General features: G+C 34.0%; 1 protein-coding gene across 4 annotated transcripts in view; it reads left to right on the forward strand.

Annotated features, from left to right (window-relative positions):
- The window catches only part of SSBP2 (single stranded DNA binding protein 2), a 294,982-nt gene that overhangs the window by 221,689 nt on the left and 57,781 nt on the right, over positions 1-15,512 (forward strand). For all 4 annotated transcript variants that reach the window (XM_032847376.1, XM_032847387.1, XM_032847369.1 and 1 more), the window contains one exon: positions 12,295-12,354. In XM_032847376.1, coding sequence (XP_032703267.1) covers positions 12,295-12,354 — 60 coding nt within the window. The remainder of the gene's footprint in view (positions 1-12,294; positions 12,355-15,512) is intronic.

Here is a 15,512-nt window from a genome sequence, read left to right on the forward strand (position 1 = left end):
GATGTAAGTCACACTTCCAAGAGGAGGTATGAGGGGGAGTACCAGAAGCTTAATTTTGAACTCGATAAGATTAAGATGGCTCATAGATATTCAGGAGATGTTGAGCAGGGAACAGCCTATCCCTCTGCAGTTTTGTGGTTCAGCCTTGGGCTAGAGTCATTTGGAAGTTATTAGCACGTGGATAATATTTAAAGCTTTGAGCCTGGATGAAAACCTCAAGATAGTGAGTACTGATAGAAACAAAAACCCCCGCCATGGACCGAGTGCACTCGAATGTCACGAAGTCAGGGAGATGAGGAGGGACCACCAAAGAAGAATGGGGGGGAGCAGTCCAAGAGAGAAGAAAGCCAGGCACTGTGGTATCCTGGAAGCCACACAAATATGTTTCAAGGAGGGGAATAATCTGCTGTGTCAAATGCTACTGATAGTTCCCATTAGTTGGGGAATGACAGTTGACTGTTTTATTTAACAAAGAGGTAACTTGTGGCCTTGATCAGGCCAGTTTCTGTGGAGTGATGGGCATGGAAGCCAAATAAACATAGATTCAGGATAAACTGGAAGGACAGAAATCGGAGATGATAAGTGTGCCCAGCTCAGAGTTTTGCTTTATTTTTTTAATTTATTTTTTTAAATTTTATTTATTTATTTGACAGAGATAGAGAGATCACAAGGAGACAGAGAGGCAGGCAGAAGGGGAGGGGGAAAGCAGGCTCCCTGCTGAGCAGAGAGCCTGATGTGGGGCTTGATCCCAGGACCCTGGGATCATGCCCTGAGCTGAAGGCAGAGCCTTTAACCCACTGAGCCACCCAGGCACCCCCAGAGTTTTGCTTTAAAGGGAGAGCAAGAGATGAGGCAGTGGTTGGAGGGGGAGGAAGGGGAGGCCAAAGAAATGGTGCTGGGAGTGAAGTGTTGGCTATCATCAACTGTTCATCCCTGCCGAGGAACAAAGAAAACGGCTCTGCTGGTGCGTTTAAGAAGCATATAGGCTCGTGCCAGGTATCGTCCCTTATAAGAGAATAAGTATAATCTTCATTCGAAGATAGAATGCCAGGAAATAGAGTAATCAGAACACTAGGATACTTGTCAAGAAAGAATAAAATAGAATTAATTACTTCGAGTGCTTGCAAATGTAAATACTACCTGTTTTCTGTCATTTTTGTATTCTGTACATTCCACCGACATCTGTAAATATATCTTACATTTGAATTTGCCTTATCAATTTTGTGTACCTATATCTATTTAAGACATATATCAAAACGTGTATTTTAAATTGGAGATGGAGAAATAACTTCACTTTCTGCAATTTGCAATTTGTGCAATTAATATACATGCTATCATTAGTTGAATTAGTAAGCTCTAGTTTCAAAACAGACTTTTTGGTACATTAACAATTTCTATAAAAACTTGTTCTGTGGAAAGATTATTCTATAAAGTTTAGACATGAGTTGTGTAACTTTAAGTATAGATTTTATGTTTATAGGAAAGTAACCAAGTGAATATGAGAGTATCATTTCATTTTTAAAGAAAGTAAATATATATATAATCTGCCACTTGTATTAGAAGACCAAGACCATAGCCCAGTTTGTTTCACATTCTTACTGCTATTTGAGAATTTGAAAAGACTACTGCTTAATTAGTAGAATCTTCTCTACCATATTATCAGAAGGATAAGAAAAAAGTAGCATGTTTTCCTTCCTTCCTTCCCTCCCTCCCTCCCTCCCTCTCTCTTTCTTTCTTACTTTTCTTCCAATGGTACGTGTAGATAAATTAAAATATCTCTCTTCTGTACTCTCATCTGGGGCACATTTAGATGGAAGTATGAATATAAAATAGGGAAAAGGAAGAATGGAATACTTTTACATTCTACAATGAAAAAATAAGAGTGGTTTTGAAAAATGATTGTTATAGTTTCCTTTATAAATTATAAATTCCAAACATGTATTTTCATACCCATAATGTAATTTTTTTAATGCATTAAGATGGGCTGATCTGTCTGGGACTTCGGTCAGTAGTGGGAGGGAGTAGAGAGCCAGATTCAGCTTATGTAGGACTCCAGCTACTTGCCTCACAAACAACAACAACATAAAAAATGTGTCCATATGTATTGGTGAATATAAATTAATCTGAAACAAATTATTAAAGCTTTTTATAGAATGGTATCAAACTATTATAGCTTATTAGACCAACGGACAGCATGGTCCCCATTCACAGTCCAGAAGTCCATTGCCACACACCTCTAATATATGTAATGAAGGCTTGAGAAATAGTCTTATCTTCTTGAAAAGGCCCATAATGTGAGTGAGCAATTTTGGTGCTTAGACTAAATCCATATCAAAAGAATCAACCTGCTTATAAGACTGTGCTGAATTGGATTAGCCTTACAAAAATAACATCTAGGAAGCTGGATCTGATAATACTTTACAGTTATTTTATATGAGTTATTTTAATTAAGTGTTGATGATGATAGAATATGTAAGATGTATGGGAGATAAGCTACATATTTATGCTTATCAGCAGAATGCGCTAGCACAAGTATGTCATTTTGTGAGCTAAATTAGTTTAATACTAGTTGGAATTAAAATGTGTTAATCAAGAGTGTCTTATCCACTGGGGTGTCAGTAATGTCTGATGGAGTTTTTTATGGAAAACAGAAAAGAAACTAAACAAATTAAGATATATGAATTGTAAAGTAACTTTGATGAAATTTATTTGATGTATAATTTATGCTTCATTACTTTTCTACAGAAAACTCATGAAGCATTTCATGGAATTATAAAAATTAAAATATGTGAACATTTTTACTATATGAAAGATGGCTGTGGTGAAATGCAGAAGTCACAACACTAAAGATTTTTCAAAATAATATTCTCAATATTATTTATTATTGATAGCACATGAGTTCAAGAAAGCACAATTAAGAAAGAAGATTTACTTCTAAGTGAAATAGGGAATTGAAAAATAGAGAATAGAAATCTATCTAAGAAAATCTGAGGTGTCTGGGTGGCTCAGCTGGTTAAGCATCCAGCTCTTAATTTTGGCTCAGGTCATGATCTTAAGGTTGTGAGATCAAGCCCTGAGTCAGCTCTGTGCTAGGTGTGGTACCTGCTTAAGATTCTCTCTCTCCCTGTCCTTCTGCCCTTTCCCACCTCCTTTTCTTTAAAAAAAAAAAAAAAAGAAGAAGAAAAGTGAAATATATAAAGGAAGATCTTGTACAGTAAAGAGAACTGAATTAACTAAAAAATGGTCACAGAGCAAGTAAAAGGAAATTTAGTATTTAAAGGAATGTTTATGCTTTGGGTAAAATCTTACAGTGAACATATTTTTATTACCTTTCCAGGACTATAAAAAATAATTAGAACCTGCCATATTTAACATTTCCAGAAATTTTCTTGGGGAGAAGTTTTTCCCTTGCAAGATTCTAGAATAATTTTCATGTCATAGAATTGTTTCTTACTTATTCCCTTTGTCTGCTTAAACGGTACATAAAATATTTCAGGAGAAGGATTAAGTCTGTCTAAGGCCATAACTGCACAGGACCAAGTGAGCTAGATATTTGGTCTACATGTAGTTAATATAGTATTTTTCCTGCCTGTATGTCACTTTGCAGCTTATGCTTTTGCCTAAATGGTGACAGAAGCAGATTATTTTTTGGCAAATAACCATTTTCTCAGATTTTGGATTAGAGATGGTTATGGGCTAAAGACAATATGATAAGACAGAATGTTTAATGTTCTTACCAAAATGCTGAGCCTTTTCTTAATGGAAAGAAAATACGTAGTCATCTTCGACGTGACTGAGGATTCTCTCTCTCTGAATAGATTTCAGTCTAAAAAGATGAGGTGGGGTCCTTTGTGTAAGCGGGGCTCTGTAGGAGACAACTGAGAGCTGACCTGCCATGAGGAATTGATAGCCCTTCTCAAGGCTGGTCTTCGCTTCAGGAAAAGTTCAATTAAAGTACCACACTTTTCTTTTTTGTTTCACCAACTCATATGTAAATTAACCTGACATCCTTTTGTACCCAAAACTGGCTACTAAGTACTTCCAGTTTGTAAAACTAAGAAACATTTTTGTCAAATCTGACACCCCAGAAATAACAAAAGAAACCTGAAAGGAGCAGGAGGGGGTAAAAGGCCCTATTAGTCATCTCCATGAGAAATTCTCTTAGATGTTGTTGATAGGGATATTGTAATTATAATTCAGCATCTTCTTGGGGTCAACACTTCGTTCCTTACTGTTTTTATTATGTCCTCTGGAAGATATAAATTATCTTACTGAAGCAAGTAGGGTTTTCCCTTCTATACATAATTGATAAGCATGTACTCACTAAACAAACCAGCTAATCCTGTGGCTTCCTGTTTATAACAGCAAGAGATATCACCTATTTTTTTTAAGATTTTATTTATTTATTTGTTTGGGAGAGAGAGAGAGAAAGAGAATGAATGAGCAGTGAGGAGGGGCAGGGGCAGAGGGAGAGGGAGAAGCAGACTCTCCACTGAGCAGGAAACCCAATGCAGGATTCAATCCCAGGACCCTGTGATCGTGACCTGATCTGAAGGCAGACGCTTAACTGACTGAGTTACCCAGGCACCCCGAGGTATCACCTGTTTTTAACAAGGCATATTGGTCAGGTGAGAGTTTATGCAAGAGAACCAAACTTTGTTCCATCTTTGACTGTTTTCTTCCATCAGTGTTGTTCATTCACTTAGTCAATGAGCCAGCTATGGAACCAGCCAAATATTTATTGAATACAACTCCGTACATTCTCTCTTAGAATGTGCTAACTGCTTCCGTTCCTTCCTTATCATGAATCTCATTATAAGTTATCAGATTATAATGAACAGTTTGATTATAATAATGATACTCTTCTAATAACACCGCATTCATTTATCACCACTTTTTTTTTTTTAAGATTTTATTGATTTGACAGGCAAAGATCCAAGTAGACAGATAGGCAGGTAGAGAGAGAGGAGGAAGCAGGCTCCCCGCTGAGCAGAGAGCCCTATGCGGGGCTCAATCCCAGGACCCTGGGATCATGACCTGAGCCGAAGGCAGAGGCTTTAACCCACTGAGCCTCCCAGGCGCCCCCATTTATCACCATTCTGTCCTCATCTTCTATTGCCTTTTGGCATGTGACTTAAAAACACTAATAAGTGACTAAAGACAACATATATTATCAAAACTCTACCAAGAATATGTAAGAAAAGAGAGCTAGATCTTACTAAATTGATTTTATTTCAGTTGTCGCATTTCTTTTAGTTCAGTGAATCAAGAACACATGCTATGTAATGCTTTATATGCAAATTAACTTGCTTACCTGAAATATAACTGCCTTTTCAGCTTTTCCTGGTTGAGTGGTAGCAAGGGTAAGGAATTCTGCATTAAGTGAATGGTTCCACAGTTGCTGGGGGGCTGAGGAGGAAGTGCCAAGTCAGGCAATTTATTTATGGTCAGTTGGTCATAAGAATGAAGTATGTGTACCTGCCTTCATTCCATAAAAGTATTACTGTAGCAAGATGTTATCTCTATAAGAAAACTAAAATGGCAATTAAGAAATTTGGTCTTTGGTTTCCTTTTACATAAGAAGGTTGACCTAGTAAACTCTAAAAAGTAAAACTTTGTGCTATAAAATACATCCAAAAGTTATATCCAAATAAAATTTTATAAGTCAGATTTTATTATAATTGTACAATATAAAACTTTAAAACTTCAGTTGAGTAATTCTGTGAGGAGGTCATTTTTTAAGTGAGCATTTTTGAAATTATTGTCACTTCATATTTTCTAAAACTTGGTAATTGTGTTCTTTCAGTCATTTTAAAAAGTTACTATTTTTTTCAAAATTAGAAGCAAATTTCACATGAATAATTTTGTCCTCAGAAAAGTTCAGTTACTTTACATTAGGTAAGTCCTGTAAAATTGTGTTTTAGAACATACCTCAGACTTCTAAATGTTACATTTGTCTATTCTAAAGAAATCGATATTTTTCTTCTCTTCTTCACTGATTTATTCTAAATTGTGCTAATAAAATAAAATATAGTACATAGAAAATTGTATATGTTACATATATAAATAGTATATAGAAAATGCTTAAGTGGCATTTTAAAGAAATTTATTTTTAATGATTTTAAATTTTCTTTATTATCAATTTATTCTCAGAGACTAATATTTAAAGACTTTCTAGGGGCACCTGGCTGGCTTAGTTGGTGGAACATCTGACTCTTGATCTAGGGGGTTGAGTTTGAGCCCCAAGTAGGGTGTGGAGATTATTTAAAAATAAATAAATAAAGAGTTTCTAAAGCCATACTGAGATATTTAAAATAAGATATAAGGTGATTTGGGCACCTGGGTGGCTCAGGCAGTTAGGTGTCCAACTTTTGATTTTGGCTCAGGTCATGATATTGGGGTTGTGAGATCCATTGCAGTGTGGGGCTCTGCTCTGGTTGTAGTGCCTGCTTAAGATTCTCTCTCTCCCTCTGCCCCCGCCCTGACTTTCTCCCCCTGGAAAAAAAGAGAGATTGGGAGAGATAAATTGATTTATATATTGCTGCATCAACTTGAAGAATTCTTGGAAATACCAGCTTTATTTTATGGATTAATTACCTTGACGTTAAGATAATTTCTTGCTCTGGGGTGCCTGGATTGCTCAGTCGGTTAAGCATCTGCCTTCACCTCAGGTCATGATCCCAGTGTCCTGGCATCGAGTCCCATATTGGGCTCCCTGTTCAGTAGGGAGCCTGCTTCTCCTTCTGCCTCTCTCATAAATAAAATATTTTTTAAAAAGATAATTTCTTGCTCTGATATGGTTTTGTGTTCTTTCCTCTGAAGTGGGTTTCCTTCATATCAGGGCACACATTATACTGCAGTGCACTGAGTCCTGTAGGATAACAGTATGAGCAAAGTGCTAAGAAGTTGAAAGAGGAAGAGCCTATAGAGATTCTTCAGAGAGGGAGTGACATTTAAACTGTCCCTAGGGAGATTAGTAGAAATTTACTTGGCAGAGAAAAGAGAATATTGGGTAGTCTCAAGAAACAAAGAATATTCTGGTGAATAAATCATGGTTATATGTTTTCTAAAAAAACTATTAAAATGTTAGAAAAAATTGTGGTGACTGATGGTAGCTGCACTTGGGAGCATAGCATAATGCGTAAACTTGTCGAATCACTGTTGTACACCTGAAACTAATATAACACTGTATGTCAGCCACACTCAAATGTTCTTAAAGCTATACTAAAAAAAATATTTTTTAAAAGAAAATATTACAGTTAACATTTGAGCAGTGTGTCATTTAAGATATATAGGTTGATCATAGATATTAAAAGAAGTTAGGGCTTAAACTGGTTCTTAGCACGTGTAATTTCAGGATAAGTAAATTATTTTATTTTTTTAAGTTAAATATTTTTATATATATGTCCCCCCAAAACTCATCTTGAATCAACAATAACACAAAGGTTCACAGTTGGAAGAAAATCTGTTCCCCTGTCCCAATGCCCTTAAAGCCATAACTGAAATACTCAAGCTCTGTGCTTCTCTATCCTCCTTCTGCTTAAAGATACCACATATTTCTTTATTCGTTTAAAAAATATGCTGAATGCCTAGTATGCGCTAAGTACCACATTAGATGCTATGGCATCAGCCTGTGAGAAGCTCCCAGTCTAGAATGGAAATCAGATTACAAGTATCACTTGGATCTTCCCCACTTCTGTAAAAGAATAACCTCAAGCCAAAAATTGGGGATTTATCTTTGATTCCTCTCTTTCTCTCATTCCATATATCCAGTGCATTGTCAAATCTTGTCAACTCTTCTTTCATTAATGTCCTTAGTTTTCCTCTTCTATCCTGTATTTCTACAACCTTTACTTCTATTTTCTTTATTTCTCAGGATGGGTAAATTATTTATAAAATGATTCCATTGGGAACATTTGGGATCTTCAAGAAGGAAAGAATCATGCTGAGCAATCTAACTTCAACCAGAGTGAGGAAAGAGAGTTGGTTCTTTCTAATTCCTAGGGCATTGAAATAAAGCACTAAGGGTTTATGAAAGATCAAATAAGAAGACACGGACTACCTTCCACTAGCAAAAAAGGGCAAAGAATAAAGGAAAATCTCTCTTTTAGGGAAGCAGAAGTTTAAAATTCCATGAATAATTCTTGGTATAATGGAAAATAATAATCCTTTAAGACTGAATGACATTCATTCTGAAATAAATTATGATTCTGAATGGTATGAGCTTTTCTATAAAAAACTACCTAGAGGAAATGAGATGGACATTTGGTTTGTATTTCTATTAGACTTTTTTTCTCCCCATTCATTTAGTCACCAAATTTTATTGAATTCTCAGACTTTGTATATTTTTTTATTCCTTTCACTTTGGGTTATTCCATTTTGGGGGGCAGATAGCTGAAACACGTAGAAAGGAGAATTTCTGTCTACAAATGTAGTTTCCATATGTCAGAATACAAACAGTGCTACTCATTTTATCTTGTGTTATAAAGAACCTGACTCCATGAATTTTGCCTTATTTGGAAAGCTTTTTTCCAAAACCAAAGCATAGCGTTGATTTTCATTCCTTCATAGCACTACATGTTCTATCAAGTCAGGGTGATGTAATTATAACTTCAGACGGAAGGCACCAGATTGAAATATGATTTTCTGCGGGTTTTCATTGATACTTTGCCATTTGGTGAAGAGAACATTCTACTTCTTCACATTACTGGACTGATAGAGAAAGTGGTTTTTCCAGAAGATTGCTTCTCCTATTAATTACAAGACAGAAACCTTAAAAAATCTGAATCAGAGGGCAGTGATTTTTATCTGCATTGTTCACTGCAGTGCCCAACAACTTAGCCCAAGTGTCTTGTAGGTTTTGAACATACATTTGTTTAATTAAAGAATTGCTAGTATACCTTTTAATTGATAAGTTCAGCTTTTTGGTTTTTTTTTTTTTATTCTTCCCATTGACCTTTGATCTGAACAAAGTGTACCATTGCTGGAGTATTCTTTTTTCTTCTTTAACTAGGTTTTCCTTTTCTCTGAAAAGTATGGGAATACATTTCTCTAGCTCCTTGATACTACTGGTTTGTGAGTTAGGAACACATGCCTATATCTCCAGCCCTACACACTTCAAATATTTATAGCTATTTACGTATACAAATCTGTATCCTTAAGGGTGATGCTGGAGATAATTAACACAGAATCATGGAGTTTTGTTTTTGGTTTTGTTTTGTTTTGTTCATTTTTCTACGGGACTTTAGAGATTATCCAGTCCACGTCCCTCATTTTATGGTTGAGAAAATTAAAGCCCTGGAAGGTTTTCTAGCCCAGGGCCCCTCTGCTAATTAGGTATTGCAAAACTAGAACCCAAGCCCTTACTCCCAGCCAAATATTCTTTTCACACATATTATAAATATCTTTTTCAGGGTGAAGGCTTTTTCCAGTTAAAATATTGATTCACCATCATGATACCTTCAGGCAAATATTTTAATGCTCAAACTATTTAAAAAAAAAAAAATTCCCCCCCAAATATAAAGAGTATTTCCTAGCCAAAAATTCTTTTGAAGAACCTGGTCTTCCCAAGCTATTAATGAAGAGTATGACATGTCTGTCAGTGGATACACTTTATATTACCAGCTGGTAACCTCTTAGATTAATATTTTACCATTAAAGAATTTAAACTAGTTTTAATATCTTGAATTATACTTGAAAGGAAATTGGCTTCTCAATGGTGAAGTACAAATATTAGTTGAATATTCTCAGTTGCTAATATGCAAACTCTTGTGGGTTCAGTTGTTGTGTCTATACCTCAAGAAGTAGGCAAGTGAGGACCTATGTGATTAACTGGGTAACTTAAGGTAATGATCAATCTGGATAGTAACAGCTTATGTTGTAACAGCACTAATCTGATATCAACAGTGCTTTACCACATAGCAGTCTCTATATTTTAGATAAAGGTAGTAGGTTTTTATTCCAGTTAACTAGATTTTTGTCATTTTTCCTTTAATTGGATTGATACAGATGTGAATTTATAAGTGGTTTTCTTTTCTTTTTCTTTTTTCTTTTTTTTCTGCCAAAACCACATAAATTTGAACTTGGAGAAGGGCATAAAAGAGGAAATAAGTGAACTAAAGAGAGAATCTTTTTCTCTCCCAATCTTCCTCTACAGAGGTCTGTAGCTTCCCAGCAACCACATGCTCTGCCTCTCCCGCCCAGTAGTCCCTGGAGGGTGCCTCACAGTCAGATAGGAGAGTATGACAATCCCATTAAAGTATGTTTATTCACAGTACAATCGATTAGAGAAAATTTCTCTTTTCAGATAGTCCATTATATTAATACTGAAAACATCATTTTACATTCAGAGGAATATGCAAATCGCAAATGTTCTATTTCAGATAAGGTCCATCTCAATGTTTATCTCAGCATTTGGTATTTAATAATATTTTTAACATAATTTCTACCTCGGATTCCGTTTCAAAGTGAATTTTATAGACAGGAATTATTAGTAACCTATTTTTATTTCTCTCATGTTTCAAAAACTAAATTGTTACACTGATTAATAAGCGTCTCATAAAACATCACTTTGTAAAATGAAGACAAACATCCCAAGACCGATGATACAATATATAATTACCAAATTTTTTAAATGAGTTCAGAATTTAAAAGGCAGTTATTAAATCAGGTGATTAAAAATAAAGCCAAGTGTGAATATTGGGATAAGTTTCTAGTTGGCAGTATAGTTAACTAATTCTGTTTGAAGTAGAGTCCAGAAAGGGTAAAAGAGAAACAATTTTGATCAAATACATGAAAATAAAACATACTTTAAGTGTTAAAATTGGAAAACCCACTGAAGTTTTATCAGTTGGAGGTGACAGTGTTACCTGGATAATCTAGTGTGTCTGTCCATTTAAAATGATCTCCTGATTAACATAAAGATTAACGCGTAAAAACATGTGAAAATGGTGTAACGTGAGAACACAGAAAGCAAAAAACTGAATTGCTTGTTTAACTCTAAAGTTCCTCTTGTTGGTTTGTCAAATCTTCCAAAAAATATTATAGAAACAGTCCATTCAACATAAATTTGTTAGGATTTTATTTTTCAGATGCTACTTTTTTAAGATAACCATGTTTTCAAAATGTAGCAAAGAACTGCATGCTCATTTTCTAAAATGTTTCTAGAAAATATGTTATGATTGTAGAATTTAATTATGTGAAGTACTATAGATTTAGCTTACCCACGCTTCTATTAAATTGATCTTTAATTTATATTACTCCCTCTTAATATTTTACCTTATGATATTCAACCATTTAGAGTTGATAATTTACTTAATGTTACATGTAAGGAGTAATCTTAAATTTAAGTAAATTATACAGTGTGACATAATTAAACAAAATTATATAATTTTTCTGTAAAAATGGAATTCTGAATAACATTAGGAATATACTTTGAAAAGTTTGATGCCTGAATCTGAGTGACCAAAAATATTCTTCCACTCAACATTGGACAATAATTGAAATGTTATTTTTAGGATATTTTTCAGATGTTTTTCGATCTGACAGAGTCAGCACATTTTAGCAGAATCTGATTTATCTAACAAGATAAATTGACTTGAATTTTAATGTAAGACCAATTTTTTTTCTTTTGTTAAAAGTACACAGCTCATTACCTGCTAGGCTCAAAATACACAAAGAAATTTCAACTTTAAAATTTATAATCAATTTTGAATTATAACAGACATTTGAAAAAGGAAAGCCAAAGCTCTTTTCACCATAAAAAACCTATGGAAGAGAAATTTCTTTGCCATTTTAAACAAGTATGAAAGAAAAAGTGAAGAAATTCTGCAACTTTAAAATTATTAGAGGAAATTGATAACCAAACTGAATAATGGAGTCCAAAGTATATGTTCAGAACCCAGTTTATATAATGACATGGCCAATAAGCTTCTTCCTGAAGTCTTTGCTGAGATTCAGGTGCCTAAATTCCTTAACTTTTTTTTTTTTTTTGCCATTTAAATGTCATTATCTTAATAATAACTAACATTTTTTAAAAATTTGCTTTAGTTACTTTAGTCATCTTTGATGTTTTTATGTTCTTTTTGGGAAAAGTTCCGGATATTCCACAAAATAAAAAATTGGATTGTGTTTTTTCTTAAAAGCGTTTATTCTCCTGAAAGAAACCACATGGGGAAATGAGTTGATTTATATTTTGTATAATTCGAAAAGTCTTTAAAACAGTTTATTTTCAGATCCATATTTTACATTGTGCTGTTTTTTTTGTTTGTTTATTTATTTGTTCTACTTCAATAGCCTTTTATGTCACCTCGGTACCCTGGAGGTCCAAGGCCCCCGTTGAGAATACCTAACCAGGTAAGATTCGTGCGCTGCTTACGTCTGTGGGTTTTGTTGTTGTTGCTTTTAAGAATCAGTAAAGATTTTTAAAATGTCATGAATATTTTTTCCTAGAAAAATACTAAATTATCCTTTCTCCATCCCATTGAATGTTACTTCTGGTAATATGTAATCTCCTTCAAGGACTAGCAAACTACTGTCCATATGTTGGCTGACTGTTTTTGTAAATAAAGTTTGATTGGAAAACAGCAACACTCATTCATTTACATATTGTCTGTGACTTCTTTTACACTGCAGTAGATTTGAGTGGTCATGGGAGACCATATGTAGCCTGCAACCCTCAGATACTTACTGTGTGGATCTTTACAGAAAGAAAGTTTGCTGAGCCTTGAAGTCTACTGTATACTTTGAACCTAATTATGTATGTGTGTGTGTGTATATAAATATATAAATATATATATATGTATACATATATATATATATATAAAATTTTGGAAAATGCTCAGTACTGTTATTTAAAAGAGAGCGATAAAATTTTTTCTGAACATACTTTGCTTTATTTTTATAGAATATAGTTTCAATATCGTGGTTATAATACTCATATCAGTTTTGCCCAATTATAATGATATACTGAGAATATAATTAGCTGCTTCTAGAAGGGTTAGATCTATTAATAAATAAGTCATTAGCAATAGATCTTCCAATTTTTTTTACCTACTCGAGCTCTGAGATTTCATAAGCTTTTATTCTCACATAGTATTTTTTCTCAAAGCCTGAAATATTTATTTGCTAAAGACAATAAAGCACAATTTTTGCTTCCAAGGAGTTTATCATTTAGTTTTCAGATATAACACAAGAAGAAATTAAATGCTTAATTTTGTAGTATGTAGAGTGATTGTTTTGTTACTTTCTTTAATTCTGTTATTGTATGCCTCAGCATTTTCCAGGATCTAAAGTAAGCCCTGTTATTCCAGTAAATATTTTCTCATTCTTACTATCTTTCTATCTAAACTTCCTTCCTGGCCAAAACTGCAACAAGAAAGTTGAGCTTCCTAGCATATTTGATAGCAACAGAGTTCTGCTTCTCCTCTCCTAACTCTTGCTGAAATTATGCAGTGTCCTTGAAGTGTCTCAGTTTGCTGGTGTTCTCTGCCTCTCGTGCACAGCAAGGAATGCCGGCACCCACGTCTGCCCCCAAGGGAGAGCTTTAAACAGGCAGCAGTGCCGGATCCTCTCATGGTTATAGTCCTGGGAGTCCTCATATTAGCAGCTGGAGGAGCTTTTCCCTTCAGACTGAATCTGCATTCAGTACACAGGGCCAGGGAAACATGGCATGAAATAGAAAAAGGGAGTGTACAGATGCCAAATGTTGCAACATATGGGAATTTTGTTTTCTCTGTGGGTGAACCTGTGTGTATTGATAGTCAGATCTACTTGTATAGGTAATGGAGTCTTTAGAATTTCCTTCTCAGAGATGGAAAGTTGTATCTTTCACTGGAGTCTTCATGATGTTTCAGATGCCCTATCCATAGCCTTGTATGTTATGTAGATCTAATAGGTTCCTGAACATCTGAATTAGGGAATTGTGAATTTCTTATACCAGTATGTTACTAAAATTTTTTGACTCCATGTATTTCATATCGATGATGACAATCTGATGGGATTGTTGGAACTGCATTTGGCATTGTTGAAATGCCTGCCATGCGTAACACACAATTCTGGGTTCCATATCTACCGAGACTCCTAAATTGGAAAACACACTTTGTGGAAGAGGAACGGGTTGTGGTAAATGTAGATTGTTTGAAACTTTTTTTAAGAGCAAGTACATGATGTCTTTAGATTTTTTAAAGAGGCAATTAAAATTTTAAAGTAATAAAGAATTGTGATTCGGGCTCTTTTTCCTCAAGAATTTTAAACAGTGTTTATCTAAGTGTATTTTAAAATAATTATACTCTTGTCCAAGTGGCTCTTTTGTCCACTCATCCCCACACACACATTTACATAGTTAAGCTTCATTAATTCAAGCATCTGTCTTTCAAATCTGTAATAATTTACATTTATACTATTTTTAAAAAGAATTTTCTGAGCAAATTAATTGTGTTAATAGTGTAAATATATTGTTTTAGGAAATGTTTAACCTTTTCAAGAGCATGACATTTTCAAGCAACAGAATGCTTCTTCAGTTTCATTATGTAGTCATTAAAGTAGAATTGAAAAAACTACTTTTGATGGTTAATTGGGATGTTGCATATAAAAACAACACAAATATGTTAAGTATTTTTTTTGTTTCATCTTCATTTAGAATGATCATAACCTAATTAAAATTTGTTTTTCTGATAGATTCTATCTAAGAAGATAGAGTGAAATACTCTCCAATGGTGTTGACTAATCATTTTGAATATGTAAAAGACTTTTCTTTAATAAACAGATTTTTCAGAATTTGTAACTTCTAGTGATTAGACTGTAGATTTTAACTTAAGTTCTCCTGAGATGGTTTTTATGGTTCTAGACTAAATTCACAATGCTTTATACTAGATGTATATTTATAGGACTGGGTATTTGGAAGATGGTATAATATACTCTACAAAAAAAAATAAAATAAAATATATATATATATATATAGGAAGGGGTAATGGTCTCTAAAATATGGAAGAAAAGTAGAATTACAAAAATATACAATATACAGTAGTGCAAAGAATAAGTATATATAAAAACATATGCAACATAGAAGTTAAGTCCAAAAAATATATTTGACTATACAATTTTACACTGAAATTGGCTCAGCTGTCAGAATAGGTAATTGGTGTGCAGCATCTAGAACCTGGAGTAGAACAAGCCTTTACCCTTCTCTTAGATAAAAAGTTGAATCAGAAAAGTTCACAATGTTTATTCAACACTATGCTGAGGAAACTAAAGCAGACAGAAATACAGAGACTGTTAATGAGTGACACCAAGAATAAACTATGGATTTATTGAAACTATGGATTTATTGAATCCATAGAATTTTTAGTTTATCCTTTATTTCTGACCATTCCTGAAACTCTAAACAGGTATGTGACATGGTTAATGCTGTTGACCATTTTATATTCTAAAGCTTATACTGGTATTCTAAAAACACACTGCATTTGACCGTTCTACTGAAAGTCTCAAAGATATTTCTCCAATAGTAGATGAGT

Source organism: Lontra canadensis, unplaced genomic scaffold, assembly GCF_010015895.1.
Source record: "Lontra canadensis isolate GAN:19392208 unplaced genomic scaffold, GSC_riverotter_1.0 scaffold4, whole genome shotgun sequence".
Classification (NCBI taxonomy): domain Eukaryota; kingdom Metazoa; phylum Chordata; class Mammalia; order Carnivora; family Mustelidae; genus Lontra; species Lontra canadensis.